This window comes from Pleurodeles waltl, chromosome 11 (genome assembly GCF_031143425.1).
Source record: "Pleurodeles waltl isolate 20211129_DDA chromosome 11, aPleWal1.hap1.20221129, whole genome shotgun sequence".
NCBI lineage: Eukaryota > Metazoa > Chordata > Amphibia > Caudata > Salamandridae > Pleurodeles > Pleurodeles waltl.
The window spans coordinates 289,170,132-289,189,933 of NC_090450.1; the positions used below are offsets into that span (position 1 = coordinate 289,170,132).

Genomic DNA, 19,802 nt, shown 5'->3' on the forward strand with positions numbered 1-19,802 from the left:
GGTGACTATATAAGACTACAATTGCACTAAAAGAAGCAATTCCCAGCACTGGTCTCTTTATGGAAATTAGAGAAGAGTCAATTACCATTCTGGCTGGTTTACTCTAATGCTTCCAATTTTCTCAGTGCTAATCCGGGGTATTCCAGCCAAAGATCTACTGAAGAAACAGACAGACCTTTCTACACCTGTTTCCTTAGGGCCAGTCCAGTGCCTTCGAACTCCCAAGTTGTTAATCTTTGTACACTTCTCCGGGGAGCAGATTTCTCTCCCTCCGTCTTACTAATTTAAAGCTACAGCCAAATAGCACAATTCCTTAAATGCTGCATACCTAGCAATACCTAAAGATCCTTGCTAGAAATAGCATCCATGGAAGCAGTGTGAGGAAGACTCAATCACTGAATCCATCCTGACTGATTTTCATATTTTGTCGCGCCGCTGCACGAGCCGAACATCCGGCTCGGGCCGCAACACGCGTTTCCAAAGCGCTGCGCGCCCCCAGTCTGCTGTGTGCTTTCCGAGGCCCCAAATTGGGAATGGTGCCTCGCTCTTTTTCTGTGCACAGCGTTTTCAGGCATTTCTGACCCCCACTCACCTGTTCTTTTCTTCTCTTTCTTCTTTTCTTCTTTTCTGGGACATCTGGTTGTACCATCCTTTATGTTTTTTCCCCCTTCCCATGTTACCTTTCTCTTCCCAGCTTTCCTTGTTCCCTTTTCTCTATGGTTCCTAGTCCATTCTGTTCTATGTACTTTTCCCTATCTAAGATGGTGTCCTTTTACTTCCTGTTGGTCGTTTCCTGTTTGTTGGTATTTAAGGGCTGTGATTCTTTCTCTCCTTGCGCAGCAACATTTTCTGTTTGGATGGTGTCTTCGCTCCTGCTTCCTCGTATTCTTGTGCTGGTTCTCGATAGTTCGGAATACTTTTTCCTGTATTTGCTCTTGTTTATATCTTCCTTTTTGTTCCTGTTTTAGGAACATATCCTTATGGAGGTTTTTTCCCCTTTTCTGGGTTTTTATCCTTCTGGCGCTACTTCTGAGGGACACGGACTGCTCTTGGCGTACCCATTGCCTGCAGCACCGTGGCTACCAGGAAGAGTCGCCCCTACTTGGTCCAAGGCCGAACATTCAAGAACAGGATCCACGCCACTCGCTCTGCGGCCTCCAGGGTAAAGTAGCACGTAAGTTGTGACATATTTCTGATCTCTGTCTAGAGTGGCATAGTGTGCAAAAATGAGAACGATGAACTGGAATGCAGATATGAGTAGTTGAGATTGATAAAAAGCATTCCACCCCTTACTTTATTTGCTTTAATGAGTTTTAAAACATTGGAATGTTGGGGCTCCATTGCAGACAATGGAGTACTCCAGACTTTTACTCGCAGGTAAAAGCCCCGAGCGTCAACATTCCAATGTTTTTTGTTCACAAAGACTCACGGAGTCTGAGGGTATTGTTTAATCTCCTCGGGCGTTGTGAGGAATTTGTTTTATTTGATAGAACATTCTGCCCTCTAATGGCAGAATGTTCTAATAGCCTTAGAAACCGCCTTAGCGGGCTCTACCGGCCATTAAAGGTCTTCTCCCTTGTTAAAGGCCCGAGCCGAAGGCTCGGGCCTCTAACGCAGGAGCTGGCCTTTAATGACTGGTAGAGCCCGCTACGGTGGTTTCTAAGGCTATAATACACAACAAGTATGACAGGAATACCCAGACATGGGCACAGAGATCAAAGTGCCACTGGACTCTGTTATGAGTAAAAAGCACTCTTCGTTCGTTGTACAATGACAAGTCCTTTTTATTAAAGATTCACATTAACGATGTCAGTACTCCCTCTCCAGCCACCAGCAAACTGCCAACTGAATCGAGAGAGAACGCTCCCAGCATCTTGGAATGCTGAGCGCGGCTCAGCATTCCACATTACAACAGACTCAAACTGCATCTCACTGTTAAGGTCCAAATAGAGTAAAGCTGGTCTGAGGTTGCTCATGTTCCCATGTGAAGATGATTTGTCCCAGAAGTTCGGGCTTCTCTCTAGAGTAGGACCAGGTCGCTGCATAGAGAGGTACAGTGGGCAAAAGAATGATGAACTTGAATGCAGACAGTATAATTACCAATGGCTGAGATTAATTAAAGAATTCCACCCCTCACTTTTAGATTTTCAGGATAAACTAATTCCAGCCTCCCTTACTCCTCATTTGAACCATTAACACCTGCAGTTCAACTTTCTCCTGGTAAAACTTTAAGGTGGTATTTTTTACTACATCCTACAAAAAATTAAGCACCATTTAACATTATTTCATACATCTTACTAATACTTCATCAAAAAGATACAAATTTCTTTTTATTGGAAATTTTGACATAAAATAGAAAGATCCTGATGGACGATTCAAAAATGAATTGCATAAATTGCTTTAACGAGACTGATCTTCTCCAACACTGCGATTCGGGATCTCATCACTTGGACCTCACTTTGTTCTCTCTCAATAAGGTTTATTTTAGTGCAGTAAGCTCATTCATCTTTTGTTGGTCTAACAGTCTGCTTCTGACGTTTAATGTATTATATCTTATAACACAATTAATGGCAGCCAAAATTAGCCTACAGATTAAAAGCAGTTTTAAAAATGTTTTGCCTTTACACCTAGAAGTTGTTAAACAAGTGAATGTACCTCCATTCTCAACAAACAAGGCTTGTATTCGGCCAGGGAAATTTGTATGCTGGGCATACAAAAAAAAAAGTTGTTAATTTGATTTCCATGACAAGTTTAAACATGCACAAACTGAATCTTCGCCTCATGGTTTAATAAAACCATGAACAATTAAATACACTCCTTGAGAATGAGAAACGGAAATGCAGGTACCCTGTACCTAAGTACCTATTTGCCCCTAAGGAGCATCGCTACTCTCCAATTAAAAGTATTGATCCCCTGCTGAGACGTACAGGTACCCTTCCTCTCAAAATGTAGAAGTGTAGGAACTCGTGACCTGAGAGTATGTCCCATTTAATGCACTGATTCTATAGGTGGCACGCAAGAGAGTACGCATCTACATAAGGTCCTAGTAGTATGACTGAGTGCTGTCAATAATTGTCCTTACACACAAATATTGTTTTCAATAGATGTACTGCCTTATTCAGAACCAAAGGAAATGCCTCCTGTGCCTGAAAAGGCCTGGCCTTCCGCAACTTACTTTGATTTCGTCTGTGAAACAAGGTGTTACAGTTTTAGACATGGAGTGACCTAATTCTTGGAGGAAATCAAAGGAGACTCAGAATAATAGTGGGTGTTGACAGGGATGGACTTTCAAGCACAGATATGAGAATACAACTTTGAATGGGTAAGTATGTACTCTCACCTGAAAGAGACAAGCCTGCTCACAAGCTGTACTGCCCTGCACAGCTAGAGTTCCTAGGGGCCTGGGGCGTAGGACAGAAACCCTCAGAAGCCCCACCCCCTGCGATGGAGTGTTCAACAGACGAAAAGTGTGTGAAAAGACTATTCTCTATGCTGGCGCCCCTTTTCCCAGCCAAGCACAGGCTCAGGTTTGTAAGGAATGCACGAGATGCATCTGCAGGGGCCCGAAGCTGTCCAAGGATGCCTTTTCACCAAGTACACGAACAGACTTGCTTTAAAAGAAAAAAGTATGAGGAACCTGAGCCCAGAAGTTCACCCTCACTCCGTCCTCTATTGTAAACTGCAACACAGCAGCTCCCCGATCACTATTATCAAAAGTCTGCAATTGTATGTATACCACAAAGGAAGGGCAGCTCTCTGGGTAGCGTTGTGTCAAGCTTCTTAACACCGGAACCTTACACTATTTCTGTGGGGCTGCATTTCATCCCAGTAATGTGCTGTACTTTGTGAATTTGACCTTGGTGAAGGAAATTTTACACTGCACTGTTAGTCACACACAGCTTCTGCGCTGGGTTGCAGTACTGATTTGTTATTACATTATTGCATACGATTTGGATTTTGGAAGTTCAGACTACCGAAACCAGAAAAGTCCTGTATAAACACTCATTAAAGCCACAGACGATTAAAACAACACGGCATGTGCCATTGTGTGCTACCGACCTTTGACAAAAAGATATCTCTTTCTCGGTGTAAACAATGAAACACTAAAATTACCGCCTGCACAATGGTATCATTTCTGCTGTATGAAAGGCAAGTATAGAGACGCAGTGCAGGTTAATGTGCCTGCTTCAGTTATCTGCGACTAACATCCAGGTCTCACGCTGGAGTCCGAACCAAACCAGTCAGCCTTTTCTTCACTATGAGCAGCTGGTAATAGCAACAGCGCTCTGAAAGCTTAAGACAACTAGCACCAAATACAAATGAGCACCGAAAGAAACTACAAATTAGGGCCCATATTTATACTTTTTGACGCAAAACTGCGCTAACTCAGTTTTGCGTCAAAAAAATTAGCGCCGGCTAACGCCATTCTGAAGCACCATGCGGGCGCCGTATTTATTGAATGACGTTAGCCGGCGTTAGCCGCCGGCGCCGTCTGGTGTGCGTTAAAAAAAACGACGTACACCAGGCAGCGCCGGCGTAGGGGGAAAATGGAGTATGGGCGTCCAAAAATGGTGCAAGTCAGGCTGAGGCAAAAAAATCGCCTCAACCCGATTTGCGCCATTTTTTTTTCATTCCCAACCCCCATTGAAATGACTCCTGTCTTAGCAAAGACAGGAGTCATGCCCCCTTGCCCAATGGCCATGCCCAGGGGACTTATGTCCCCTGGGCATGGTCATTGGGCATAGTGGCATGTAGGGGGGCACAAATCAGGCCCCCCTATGCCACAATTTAAAAAAAAAAAAAATACTTACCTGAACTTACCTTAATGTCCCTGGGGTGGGTCCCTCCATCCTTGGGTGTCCTCCTGGGGTGGGCAAGGGTGGCAGGGGGTGTCCCTGGGGGCAGGGGAGGGCACCTCTGGGCTCATTCTGAGCCCACAGGTCCCTTAACGCCTGCCCTGACCCAGGCGTTAAAATCCGGCGCTAATGCGGGTTTTTTAGACCCGCCCACTCCCGGGCGTCATTTTTGCCCGGGAGTATAAATACGACGCATATGCATCGGAGTCATTTTTTAAGACGGGAACGCCTACCTTGCATATTATTAACGCAAGGAAGGTGTTCACGCAAAAAAAAGACGCTAACTCCATGAACTTTGGCGCTAGACGCGTCTAACGCCAAAGTATAAATATGGAGCTAGTTTTGCGTCGAATTTGCGTCGAAAAAAACAACGCAAATTCGTCGCAAACGGAGTATAAATATGCCCCTCGTTGTGTTTGTTTAGGGCAGCCCCTCGACGGAGAGAGATTCGCCTTTGGGCACTGAATAAACTTTGTTCCCTGATGTGCGTGAGAGTTTTGGACAATGCTCAGTTGGGGCAGACATGCTCCCAGAGATCAGCTTTCAGCAGAGAGACAGGCAGCTGTAAAAAATACAAATAACACTCAATAACTAAGATAATTTCTAGGCCTGAAGTAAGAGGCTTTAGAGGGAGCTGGAAGTCATTTGCTGTCGGGTTATCAAGGGAGCGCTGCAGCCTCCTTCCGGTACATGTTTACCAGTCGAGATGGGTTTTTAGAATGACCGATAATTTTAAATAAAATTATTTCAAAACTTAAAATTGAAGCACAAGTGACAAATTATAATATTCCTTGCTTCCAATGCACACAGGAACAGACTCCGCTCTCTCGCAGACGTGATGGCCACTTGTAAACTTGTATAACTTTCAACGAAGTGTACAGGTGAGGGCAGCCGAGAACTTCCTTATAGAAATAACTGAATAACCCTACTTGCAAAATCTCGCTGGCGTCATCAAATGTCTGGTGTGAGGGTGCTAAACTCGCCAGTCACCTGCATACATGCATGAGGTGGGTACCAATAAATTAACCCGCACGATTGTGAACTTTAAGCATCTACAGGGCAAAATACATGTGACCTCACTATGTTGCAAAATTAGGGGGATTCGATATTTTAACGAGTTAGAGCTATTAGAGCTGTAAATTTCTAGCTGGATTTTTCTTGCCACATAAATTGAAAATAAACAGTAAAATAGTTGGCATAAGCAAGGTAAAATCAAAATCACCACCGCCATGGGCATCACAGCGAATGAGAGGCACAAAAGTAAAAAGAAGTTCGTTCGTAGTCAAACATATCGGCAAATGTGAAATTAGCCATGTAACAGTGTCAATGGCCAAGGTGGTAACAAAACCGCACCAACGCGGAACAAATGTAAAGCGTTTACCAGTGCCATCAAAGGATTTTTGAAAGGCAAGCCCACGAACGAGTGAAAGTGATGTACATGAGGTGGACGTGGTTAAAAGCCCAAATAGATACCAACACGTTGGAAAGCAGCGCTTGCGCACTGCTATGCTCAACCTAAAAAGGAATGTAATCTTTATTGTTGTGCATAGGAGACAGCTTCCGTTTTTCAGTGAATGGTAATAGGAACACATCATGAAACAGATCAAGGACTGGGAGAAGCAAAAAGAGGGAGGGATGAGGAACACAGAGCCATGATCAGAGTGGAAGAAGAGATATTACATATTGGAACACAAAAAATAAAATTATGTAGTAGAACAAAGGTTAATGGAGAAAGCATAGCTGGTAAATGTTTAGATTGTTTTGTATGACACTTCTATGGTTTCAGCGTACATAGAGGAGCACCTCCCTGCCCCCTGCTACAGCAGCCTGGGCTTAAGGTCACTTGTTCCTTATGTACATTTCTATTGGTTTTTGCACCTGTTGCTGTGGTTAGTTTCTAGGGCTTGTATTTCTATTGGATTAAGGGCTCAGGGTTTCAGTTCTGGTTGGCTGTTTAGGATAGGGTTCTGATTGGCTACTAGAGCTACGGTTTCCACTGTACTAATGGTTTAGGCTTCTTTTGTCTTACCACTTCCCTCTGCAGTCTTTAACTGCTAGCCATGCATGCCACTTTTCTCTCCATATCTTTCTGAAACCTTCCTTCTGCATTTTGCACCTGTCATCTGCTTCCTCTTCATCACTGTCTTTTCATTCTGTCCTACTGCATGCACTTTCTTCCGTTGCCCTGTTTCACCACACTCCCACACTCTGTCCTTACCTGTAAAGACACTTTTGGCACTGGAAATATTTTGACAACCATGTATGTCCTCCACACACTTTTAAATAAATAGTAATTACAATCGGACCATGAGGGAACTTCTTTCTGTGCATTCTGTGTGTTCTGCAAAGAGACCAAGAACTGGAAGTGTATGTAGTTTGAACACCTTTATGACAGATACTGTAAGGAACGCTTAATGTCTTCAGTCTGAACTACAGAGCTCTCAGCCGTGCCCCGTCGAGCACTCCCTCCCATACACTGAATTTACACAAACACCTAGAGGTGTTCTTTCACAGTATCCAATATAAATGAGTCATGTGTGGGGAAAACAACGACAGAAACACAACATCTGGAAAAAGTGTATGGTCTTAGGTAACATGAATTGAACGTGAAATGTAAACAGGGACTGCAAGGTTGGCCTTGATCACTTAAGGCTTCACCAATGTTCTCAGCTCTTTCAGGAGGACAAGGAATAGATGAGTATGTCTTCTGAACATGAACACCCGAGTGTTGGAGATCAGTGCTACTCCAAGGCTGCTGCGGGCTGCTGCTTTATAACTCTGCAGCCAGGCTCAGCTGCTCCCAGACCAGGGGATGGCAGGGAAGTTGGGGCAGAGAGTGCCACCACACTCCACTTTCCGGTTGCTTGGCAAGAAATCTGCAACACAAGCATCCTGCACACCACACTGCAGCAGCCCCCAACTGCATAATCACAAACGCAATGCTTGGAATGCACCCATACCCCATGATGTTTGTTATGATCTGAGGACACATTGTCCCTAGAGGTGGGCAAACCTCTGAAAGCTCGAGCCAGTCCTGGCTTCAGGACTCGGCTCATGCACTGGCTCTAGGATCGAAATCAGACCCCTAGCTCGGCTCTGACACGGCTCGCCCTGTTAATTTGTTGGCTCACCCACCTCTAGTGGCATCATTGTGTCTCTGGGTGTCTAAGACTTTGGCGCCTATGTAGCACAATCAAAACACACTGCTGGACCAGATCCGATTGCCATGTGAGGCAATGGAAATGGTTCATGGTCAGAATTTCCTTGTTCCAGCATGACACAGTAACTGTGAGCCAGTCTATACAAAGAAGCCAAACCCTGATTGAGATGGCATGGTATCCATAGCAATCAGTCAGTTCTCCTTTACCTTGGGCCTGGCTCACTCATCTACATCTAAATGCCAGGGGCTTCAGTTTGAGTGCACAGAATTATAGCTGGCATGCTGCAATGCTTCTATCGCTGCTGCGCTTCTTCGCAAAAATAACACAGAGAGGTTCGAGCGTAATATCCGTAACACAGCATTTTCATACAATTATGGGGGCACTAGCACTAGAATGCGTTATACTGATTCTCGATGCATACCACCTAACAGGGCAGAGGAAAAACCATATGGATGGTGTGAGTAGGGTGATCAGCTGGCATGGAGGCAAATTCGGGACAAAGAGGACAAAGAGTCAAAATTGAGATCAAAATTTCAGGACAAAAGGTCTATTTTATGGACACATTCAAGGAGCGGCCATGTTCCACTACTTTATCAATGCATTTATTTACTATTTCCTATAAGGCACAATTTATTTACTGTGCATGCTCTGAATTGGATTGCCTGTAGATGTGCTACATTCAGATACTGCTTTATGTCCTTCTTCAGTAAAATGATGCCCTTGAGCACGGTGTCAAGGATATCACCCCTATCCAAATCTAACCAATCTTTCTTGTAGCAAAATCTTGATGTTTCTAAACATTTTAAAACCCATGGCAAACAGTTTGGGTAACATTAAGGTAAGTGACCTTTTCATATTTTACTCTCCCTCCACTATATGTCACAGCAAAAAAAATTAATGAGGTGGAGCAGATGGTGTGGGCAACATTCTTACACCTAAAGTCAGGATGCAAGGTACCCACAACTTGCCTGTAGCCTCACAACACAAAGAAGACATGACTGTTGCTTCAGAGTGTGCTTCAGGGACTATTTATTTCAGAACTGGGAAGCTGGACCCACCAGAAAAAATTAAATAAAGAGCAAGATGAACTTGAGATCAAATGGGAGATCTACTGCAACTGATTCAAATGATCATTATTTATAACCAGATAAATTAGGAAAAGAGGAAGACGGTGGGACAATTCCTAGAATCAGACATGAGCATCGGAAAATATTGTGTACAGGGAGAGTAGTCTCAGAGGAGAGGTCAGAAACAGAGAAGGCACTGTCAAATTGTTAAATGAGGAGTATCCGCCCACACCGGCAAGTTCTGATGGTGCAGAGGTCCATTGGTAGTGCTTGTGGAGAGTCCAGGTCTTAAAATAGATCTGCAGTACAGCCAGGGATGAACTATAGTCTGGCTCCTCCCTAAATGCCAAAGAACATGCAGAACCTTCAAAATATTTAGGATGCAAATTACAAAACATGCATAATATAAGAACATGATATTGATTTTATAACGTAGAAAGATTTTTCTTTGACATATGGAAGTGTTTCTGTTTAGTACATTATATTACAACATTGCATTGGCATTTATTTACAGGGAAAGTTTCTAAACATAAACTTTAAAACATATATTAACCCTCCCTCCTGAAAAAGCCATGAGTGAATAGAAATCCCCCATTGTCTGGTGTCCCTTAAACTATGGTCAATATTATTTTTTATGGTTGGTGCATTACAGGATATTAAAGCATATACAAGTGAGGTTTTCATACAGGATCTATCTTGAACTGAATTACTTGAAAGTGCTCCTAAATGTCACTATCAAGTAAATTAGCCACATGAAGTAATTTTACTTTACTTACTTACTCTAGCGGCAATCTTCAGGATAGTCTGAGTCTGCCAGTGGCTCGTTCTTGTATCACAATGAAAGTGATTAGCAGCGCCTATGAGGAGAGTGAAAAGTGCATCAGTAAACTTTTTGGGAGAATTATAAAATTCCAGGCTTAGCATTTTTAAAAACGTTCCACTTTTGAGAGGTGGAGTTGCTCATTTGTCTAAATTTGAGGAGAAAATGACATTGACGACAAAAAATATTGAGATCAGATAAAAAAGTCAGTAGTTAGGTAAGTTGCGAGGCAGAATTCTCTACATTTTTGTTTTTCAGTTTCTGAAGCAGTACATTTCTACGAGTAAAAACCTAAAGAAAGGGAGTGAATGGTGGAATTCAGGGAGACTTGGGAGGTAAGAAATGGGCATCTGTCTGTTAAAAAAAAGCATTTTTAAACACAATGCGACGTATGGAAGTCATACATTTTGTGGGTTTTTGGGCTTTCTCCAGACTTGAAAACATCCAGAAAAAAGGGGCAACCGCCTGTAAAATTAGAAAATCCCCTTACAAGCTGGAATTTTGCTGGGAACACTTTGAAGGTCGGCACAAAGTTGTAAAGTGGACACAATGGTGTATAGTGGAAATGATCAAGTAAAGGGTGCACAATGCACTAAAGGATGCCCATTCGAGCTTAAAATATGCATATAGAAGGGTCTCTGCACTTTTCAGGTGGCAGCAATAATATTTCATATTCCTCCTGCAATGCGACCACTTTTTTCCTTCGAAGGATGGATGAGTGGCCATCTAATGCTGATCTTATAGGATAAAGATGTTCCTTCGTAGCTAATAGAAGTCACTCACTCGTAACGCAGAAGAGGCCTCCGGGGTGTTCTGAAACACAGACCTGCATGATGAGTAATGCACTCAAGGAAACCTGTAGACCCAGGAGTGAGTCGAAACGGACATCACAGCAGCATCTTGTGTGCGAGAAATGTCTTCAGTGTAACAAACTGAACAGCACATGAAGCATAGGTGTAAACTGAGGTCCTTTTCACCTGAGGCATCTCGCGGATTCATTATAAAATTATTTCTATACAAAGGTTTTCTCATGCAAAATCTATATACCCTGCTTGTCTTGTTGGCCGTGGTTCTGCCGCATCATTTATAATGGTCTCTAATCTCCCTTTGTTTTATTGAAGGAACAACACTATGGCCCTCATTACAACCCTGGCGGTCAGTGGTAAAGCGGTGGTAAAACCACCAACAGGTTGACGGTAAATAAAATTGAATTATGACGATGGTGGAAATCACCAACATAGACAGCCACTTTAACGCTCCGACCGCCACGGCGGTACAAACAAACAGCATGGCGGTCACCACCAACAGACAGGGGGAAGACAATGTACCGCCCACACTATTATGACAGGCCAATCTGCCACCTTTTCCGGGGCGGATTCAACGTGAACAAAAACACGGCGGGAACAGGACTTGCAAGGGGAAACACTCACCTCTACACATCCCATGAGGAACCAGGACGCCAGGGAGCCTGAACTCCAAATACTCCCTGCGATAGTCTTCCTGCTCCTCTACCAGGAGCACGACCGATGGCGGCGACGACCACGGTGAATACTGCACCTACAACACAGGGGAGGGGGGAGGGAAAAGAGAGTGACACACACATGCAACACGCAACACCCCCACCCCCAAGCTCACCCACAACAAGACACAAGCCAATACATGCTGAAACATTACATTTACACCCCCACCCCCTTTCAAGTATGCAAGGACAAAAGGAAATGATTGTAACCGTTGTAATCAATAAACATCCATTAGTCCAAAATATATCTACACTATAAACAAATATGTACACCAAGAATTCAAGTCCAGGTACTGCACCTGTATAGTCCGTGGACCACCTGGCCCAAAATGCATGGGCGAGGCCCACACAAGATACCCTTTTGAAACAGAGAGAACACTGCAGGGGCATCAGATCGAAATAAAACAGGCACCTCAGGGGGAAGTGAAGGGGGGCACCTCAGCCGGATAAGTGCACAACGCCAGCTCCATGAGTGGGCTCCTTGCCCATTGATGCATCCTGGAAAGTGCAAAGCCACAGTCTCTCAAGTCTCTCCAGTGGGTGGGTTGCCCACTGCTCTATCCTGGGGAGTGCAAAGCCACAGTCTCTCAAGTCTCTCCAGTGGGTGGTTTGCCCACTGCTTTATCCTGGGGAGTGCACAGCCACAGTCTCTCAAGTGGATAACAGTCTCCACTGGTTCTGGAGGGGGCTTTGTGCCCAGAGTGCTTCGTCCTGCCAAGGACTGAGGTAGTGGATGCCTCTCTCCACTGGTTCTGGCGGGGGCATTGTGCCCAGAGTGCTTCATCCTGCCAAGGACTGAGGTAGTGGATTCCTTTCTCCACTGGTTCTGGATGGGGCATTGTGCCCAGAGTGCTTTATCCTGCCAAGGACTGAGGTAGTGGATGCCTTTCTCCACTGGCTCTGGAGGGGGCATTGTGCCCGGAGTGCTTCATCCTTGAAGGGGGCTTTGTGCCCAGAGTGCTTCATCCTGCTAAGGACTGAAGTAGTGGATGTGACAGTCCACTGATGGTGGGGCAACATGGAAGCTGCCCAGGCCCCTTGAACTGACCACCAGCCACGTACAGATGACCTCTGGTGATGGCAGCCATGTCTGCGGTGGTGCCACTGGCTCAGGTTGTTGCGGGCCCGCTGGCGGGGCTGGCGGCAGTGTCATTAGCGGCGGTACTTGCGGCAGTCATTGTGGCGGCGGTGCTGGTGGCGGCCTTACTGACTGCGGTGCTGGTGGCTGGTTCACTGACTGCCGTGCTGGTGGCTGGCTCTGACTGCCGTGCTGGTGGCTGGCTCACTGACTGCCATGCTGGTGGCTGGCTCACTGACCGCGGTGCTGGCGGCGGTGTCAGTAGCGGCGGTGCTGGTGGCGGGCTCACTGACCGCAGTGCTAGCAGCGGTGTCAGTAGCGGCGGTGCTGGTGGCGGGCTCACTGACTGCGGTGCTGCTGAAGGGCACAGTGTCTGTGGTGCTGGTGAATGGCTCAGTATATGGGCTGCTTGTGGCGCTGTCCGTGGCGGCGGTGCATGTGGCGGTGCCGGTGGCAGTCTTGCCCGCCGTGCAGGTTGGCGGCGACGTTGATTTGCCTTTCTTCTTCAGGCCCTTCCCCACCATGGATGGTGGCGCAGCTGTCTTGCCACTCTCCACAATTGTCTTGCCTGAGCCCTTGGTGGCAGGTGTTTTGGCCTTCTTCTTCCGGGATGTGGGCAACTTTTTCTGTTTTGGAGGTGGGGGAATGTCCTTGGCCTCGCTCCTTGGGACACTGGTAGCCCTGTTGCTTGGAGCACTCCAAAATCCGGATATTGCTGGCACCACTGTGCCCGGTTAAGTGGTGGCTGAGGTGCTGGGTCAGGACCTGGAAAGGTAGGCCTTAGGGGACGGACGGGGGGGGGAGGTGTAGGGAAGAGGTCAAGGTTTAAGAGGAAATGTTTTTTAGACACACTGGGACGGGCAGATGGAGGGGGTTTGTGAGTGGAGGAAGAGGTAGTGGTTGTAGGAGGTGTTCGTTTGCTGACTTTGGGTGAAGGAGCATGGGCTGGAGGCTGTCGTGAGGAGGATGGCTGTTGGGTGGGTGTGTGACTGTGTTTGTGTACTTTGGGAGGAGGGCTCACAGACACACTGGTAGAGGACACAGGGGATGTGTGAATGGTACTGGGGGTGGTGAGTACATGTGAGCGGTGTGTGGTGATGGGCGTGCTGGTGATGGAGGTAGTCGCTGAAGATGTAGTGCATGCAGGTGAGTGGAGACGTGACAGGGAGGGAGGAGGGAGACGTGGAGGAGGGGGCCACAGTGGAGGCAGTGGATGTTGGTATATGTGCATGGGTATTATGCTTGTGTGAGTGCTTGTGGGATGTGTGGTGCTTATGTTTGCCAGAGCCACCCTTGTGTGTTGAGGTGTGTGCCTGCTGGTCTGATCATGTGCTTGGGATAGGCTGAGGTACTGGGGATTGGGTGTGGGTGGAGGAAGTTGGAGGGGGGAGGCTGGACACAGGGGCAATGGCTGCCATCAGTGCAGAGGCCAGAGCCTGAAATGCTCGCTGTTGGACTGCCTGGCAAGAATGAATGCCCTCCAGGTATGCATTTGTCTGTTGCAACTGCCTTTCTACACCCTGGTTGGCATTCAGAATGGTAGACTGCCCAACAGTGAGGGATCTCAGGAGGTCAATAGCCTTTTCACTAAGGGCAGCAGGGCTGACTGGGGCAGGGCCTGAGGTGCCTGGGGCGAAGGAGATGCCCATCCTCCTGGGTATTCGGCCACGGGACACAGGCTGAGGGGCTTCTGGGAGGGCGGTGCTGGTAGGGGGGTGGCGGCTGTACCTGTAGATGCGGTGGGCACAGAGGGGCCTACCACTACAAGGGAGCTCCCATCAGAGGAGGAGTCGGTGTCGCTGGTCTCTGCTCCTGTCCCCGCCGTGAAGCTCCCCTCGCCCTCCGTCCCACCGTTGTCTTGCCCTCCAGGGCCATGTGGGATCCAGCTCCCTCCTGCTCCGGTGGCACCTCCACCTGATGATGCTAATACACACAAGAACAGGGAGACCACAAAAAAGTGGGGAAGAAAGAAGAAAGATATGTTTAGTGCATGCAATGCCTCTACCGTTGGTTGACACAACAGACACAACAGACACAGCAGCCCTCTGCACTATGTCATGCACTTAGAGTTCCTATATTAATCACAGGAACATGGGGTACATGGCCTTTGCCCGATTGCTGCACACCTGGAAGTCACAGGAGCCTGACTAGGTGTTGATGGCTCTTACCACTGGTGGTGTTGAGGTGCCACTTAGTCTGCCTCACAAAGGGTCCCTGCCTACAAAGCTCGCCCTTGTCTAGGGGAGCCCACTGCCCAGCTCCCCAACCCAGACACCTCCAATGCAGGCAGAGTCTGATGGATGTGACGGTACTTGCCCTCTTGTGGCTGCTGTGATGCCCTCAAGTGCCCATCCAACTCCGGATACTACACCGCCAGGATCCGGAACATCAGGGGGGTCATGGTGTGACTGGCACCCCTCCCACGTTGGGAGGACATCCCCAGCTGGGCCTCCGCCGTCTTCTTGCTCCAGCGGCGAATTTCCTCCCATCTTTTCCAGCAGTGGGTGCTCTGTCTGTGGTGGACCCCCTGGGTCCGGACGTCCTTGGTGATGGCACACCAAATATCCTTCTTCTGGTGGGAAGTGACCTAGAGGAATAGTAGAGGGGAAAAGGAAAAACTTTAACCGTCCGGACTGTCACAGTCATTGGCCCACGTTCCCACCCTTGCCCTGACGCACATACACTCACCCTCCGATCATGCAGGCCTCATCCCCCCCAGTATCTTCCATCCACACTACTCCAAACAGGCATTGCCCATACAGCATGCTCACAGTGTACTCACCTGTTTGTCTGGAGGACCGTAGAGCAGCGTGTACGGGAGAGGACCCCATTCACTAGTTTATCGACCTCCTCCGATGTGAAGGCAGGGGCCCTTTCCTCAGACACATGAGCCATTGTCGCTTCCAGACTGAGGTCACAGCAGCACTTGCAGTGTAGGTCCTCTCCTGTCGAAGATCAGGTAGCAAGTGAGTGAACAGACAGAATATGGCAGTCACGTTCACGGCGGTGTGTACCATCACCGCCGGCATACATCGTCATTGGCTCCTGGGACACAGAGGGCCCAATGTTAACCAATGCAGGATTGCGTTGCAAAACACCAGCGCAGTTACCTCATTTCCCCTTGTCCCACATTACAGGTCAGGCAGCCGCCATTTAAGGGGGCCACATGGCATTACTTTTAAATACGTCACACATATCTAGGCCTTGCATACACACAGAGACAGGCACATAGCGGATGGACAAATGTGTGCAATACATTTGTATTTGTACTACCTCAGTGTTGGCGGACTCTGTGCTCGCTGTTCTCGTCCATAGGGCACGTCCGCTGGGGCAGGGGAGGAGATGGCGGCATACTCTGGTGTACAGACTTGTGGTGGACCTGTCGACAAAGGAAGAGAGACATGTAATAGTCACCTACAGACTTGATCGGGGTTGTCCCTAAGGGTTAGTGTGTGTCTAACAGATTTCCCTCCACATTTGCAAGTGACTCTGGTTACCCCAACCTGTTATGGCTACTGACCCCAGTGAGAAATCCCAGGACAAGGGCAGAGGAACGCTACAATGAGGCACATGGCCGAGCTAGGAGAGTGATAGAAAGGATCTTCGGCCTCCTGAAGGCCAGGTTCCGGTGCATCGATATGACAGGTGGTTCCCTATACTACTCACCAAAGAAGGTGTGCCAGATCATCGTGGCCTGCTGCACAACTTGGCTTTGCGACGACAGTTGATTTTTCTGCAGGAGGATGGTCCAGAAGGAGGTCTTGTGGCAGCTGTGGAGCCTGTGGACAATGAAGAAGAGGAGGCAGAAGAAGAGGACATAGACAACAGAAACAATGTGATCCAGCAATACTTCCAGTAAGGCACAGGTAAGAAGACATCACTGCCTCCTACATCTGATAAAATTGTTAGACCTATCATCTGTCTGTCACTTCCACCCAGTGCATGGACCCTGAATTGTCACTTTGCCTTTCCATTTCACAGATGTGGGTCCCACTGTGTGACCTCTGCTATGTTATCTCGTGGACTAGAGCTGGGTGACATAGGTATGTTGACAATACAATGGACATTGCTATTTTCCTCAATTATTGCAAATACACATTTGTGAAAGCACAGACTGACTCCAGATTGTTTTGTGATTCAAGGGTGTTTATTTAAGTGCTAAATGGTGGAGGTGGTTGTAACATGGTCAGGGGTGATGTTGGAGGAATGTCTATGGCAGAGTCCAGTTATTTGTCTCACAGGTGCATTGTCCAAAGGGGCATAGGAAGTGGAGCAATGGCAGTTTAAGGATGGACAGGGTGACAAAGTGGGACAGAAGGATGACATTCAGGGTGGTCTCATTTCTTAGCGGGGGTCTTGGCATTGTTCTCTGTCTTTGTCCTGGATCTCAGGGACCGCTTGTGGGGTGGTTCTCCATCTGCAGGTGGTAGGATGCTGGTGTCATGGTCCTGTGGCAGTGCCTCCTGTCCACTAGCTCCGGCGGAGGTGGTGGGCAGTTCATCGTCCAGGCTAGTGTCAGGGGCCCCTTAATGTGCCACAGTGTCCCTCCTGGTGTTCACAAGGTCCTTCAGTACCCCTACAATGGTGCCCAGGGTGGTGTTGATGGAACTGAGTTCCTCCCTGAACCCCAAATACTGTTCCTCCTGCAGCCGCTGGGTCTCCTGAAACTTGGCCAGTGCCGTTGCCATCGTCTCCTGGTAATGATGGTACGCTCCTATGATGTTGGAGAGGGCCTTGTGGAGAGTGGGTTCCCTGGGCCTGTCCTCCCCCTGTCGCACAGCAGACCTCCCAGTTCCCTGGTTTTCCTGGGCCTCTGTCCCCGAACCGTGTGCCTATTGCCACTGCCCCCAGGTCCCTGCTGTTCTTGGGGTGGTGGGTTTGCCTGGGGTCCCTGTAATGGTGGACACATTGCTGCTTGACGTGTCCTGGGGACAAAGGTATGGGCCCGCTGGGGGGGTGCTGTGCTAGTGTTTCCTGAGTGGGGAGGCTCTGTGGTGGACTGTGACTGTGTCAGGGGAACCGACTGTCCCGAGGTCCCAGATGGGCTGGGCTGGTCATCTGGATTCAGTTGGACAGAGCTGCTGTCATCACTGTGGGCCTCTTCTGTGGGGGGGGTGGACATGTCTGGAACCTCCTGTCCGGTGACGTTGGGTAGGGGTCCTGCAGGGGTGTAAGGCATGATTATTGCATCTGAGTGTTCCATGCTGTCCAATGGGTGGGTGACCCTGTACTCCAGTGCTTACATTCTTGTGTAGGACCTTGTGTGATAATTGTTCTGAGGTCTGTGTGGGTATCTGTAGTGGACATGCTTTGGTGATGGGTGTCCGTGCTTTGTTGTTGCATGCAGAGCTTGGTGTTGGGATGTGGGGTTTGTGATAATGGGACATCTGTGAGGAGTTGGAGTGATGGGGGTGAGGGCGAGGGTGGGGGTATGTGATAGCATGCAGGTAGGGTGGGGGATATGGTAGTTAAGATTTGACTTACCAGAGTCCATTCCTCCAGCTACTCCTGCGAGGCCCTCAGAATGCAGTATAGCCAAGACCTGCTCCTCCCATGTTGTTAGCTGTGGGGGAGAAGGTAGGGGGTCTGCCGCCAGTCCTCTGAACTGCAGTGTTGTGTCTTGAGACCACAGAACGCACCTTCCCCCTTAGGTCGTTCCACCTCTTCCGGATGTCATCCCTATTTCTTGGATGCTGTCTTTGCAGTGCCATGGGGTGGTGTGGGTGATGTGTGAGGTGGTGTGTGTTGTGATGTGTGGGGTGATGTTTTGGGGTGTGTGGTGTTTTGTGCGTGGATGTGTATGAGTGATGGTGTTGTGTGCCTCTGGATGCTGGTGTGGTCTTTGCTTTTCTGTCTCTCTGCTTCTTCCAAATTTTTCGTTGTAAGGGTTTGTGGGTAATGTGAGTGTGTGTTTTATATTGTATTGGGTGTGTGGGAGTGGTGTGTGTATGTGTATCAGGTGTGTGTATTTTGAATTGTCCAATGTGGTTGTGTTTTGTAAATGTGTGTGTATTTTGAGCGTGGTTTCGCGGGTCGTGATAGTGTGGGCATATTCCTGTTGGCGTGACGGTGGAGGTTTGGTTATCACCAGTTTATCACTGACCTTTGGTGTGGTGGACTTGTGTGGGTGTCTGGATTTTGGCAGATTACGAGCTGTGGGTCGTAATAGCTGTGGTGGGATTCCGCGGCCGCGGCGGTGTGTTGCCGGTCTTCTGCACGGCGGTAAGCGGGATTTACCGCCAATGTTGTAATGAGGGCCTATGTCCTAACAGTGTATGTCTTGTCGTACACCTGAGTGCATAGATCTGGCCTGCATCTCAGATCAGTAGGAACCTCCACCAAAATTCTCTTCGTCATTGAGAACAACGTTGAGTTGTACCCTGGGATTCGATTGTGGTTCGACTCTTCATTGTACTCCAGCTACGTTTGTGCGTTACACACTCCCAAACATACATATGTGCTTTAGTTAAAAACATGCTTCATTTTGTGAAGGTCAGTCTCATCGAAATCAACAAGTTTACTAGCCTGATTACTTTTCATTTACTAGTTTTGTTGTTTCACCAGTAACACATCAGAGAATTTGGGATTTCACCAGCATTGCCTTCATGTTCTGACTGGTGTTGAGAATGAATGAAAAGGCCTATACATCAATCACATACCTTTCTATCTCTTAAGTGAGGGTCATTATCACATCCCACCATGCTCAACAATGGTAATAAATAGCATATTATGCTCTGTGTGTCTGCATGTCTAACGAGCAGAAGATGTTTCATGCAGTCCTTTGAAGTATGGTCATAGTTCATCTCTATTTCTTTACACTCTTACAAGAATTACCCTGTTCATCATGCACTGCAGGATACTTTTTTGGTGGCATGCTTACTGTCCTATTCAAATAAATAAACAGCCAGTCCATGAATATCAAACCAGCCTGACATAATCTAATTTGCAACCAATCCCTCCTTCTGAGGTTTATACCATAGGGCTTGCAACCCGGCTGTGAGTCCACCTGTAAACCCCATCCTGTTGCACAACCCTGGAAGCCCAAAGCCACACATTCAAATAGCTTTTCTGCATGAACACTAATGAGGATAAGTGGCAAATATGATATAACCCCATAATTTATTGTATTCAGTCAATGAAGGCCTCATTTGATGCCTAGCAAGCAACAATCCCTTGTTGAACTGACATATACCGCCCAGGCAAAACACCAGCCTACATTATGGTCAAATATCTTAAAAATATATCTTTGAATCTATTTTTAACAAACATTCAATAAAAATAATTTTATTTTACGTGCTCTT

General features: G+C 47.5%; 1 protein-coding gene across 1 annotated transcript in view; it reads right to left on the reverse strand.

Annotated features, from left to right (window-relative positions):
- LOC138265097 (alpha-1,4-N-acetylglucosaminyltransferase-like) overlaps positions 1 to 19,802 on the reverse strand; it is a gene marked incomplete at its 5' end in the record, with an annotated part of 650,822 nt that overhangs the window by 518,581 nt on the left and 112,439 nt on the right. The window contains one exon of the mRNA XM_069212637.1: positions 9,865 to 9,941. Within this exon, the coding sequence (XP_069068738.1) occupies positions 9,865 to 9,941 (77 nt within the window). The remainder of the gene's footprint in view (positions 1 to 9,864; positions 9,942 to 19,802) is intronic.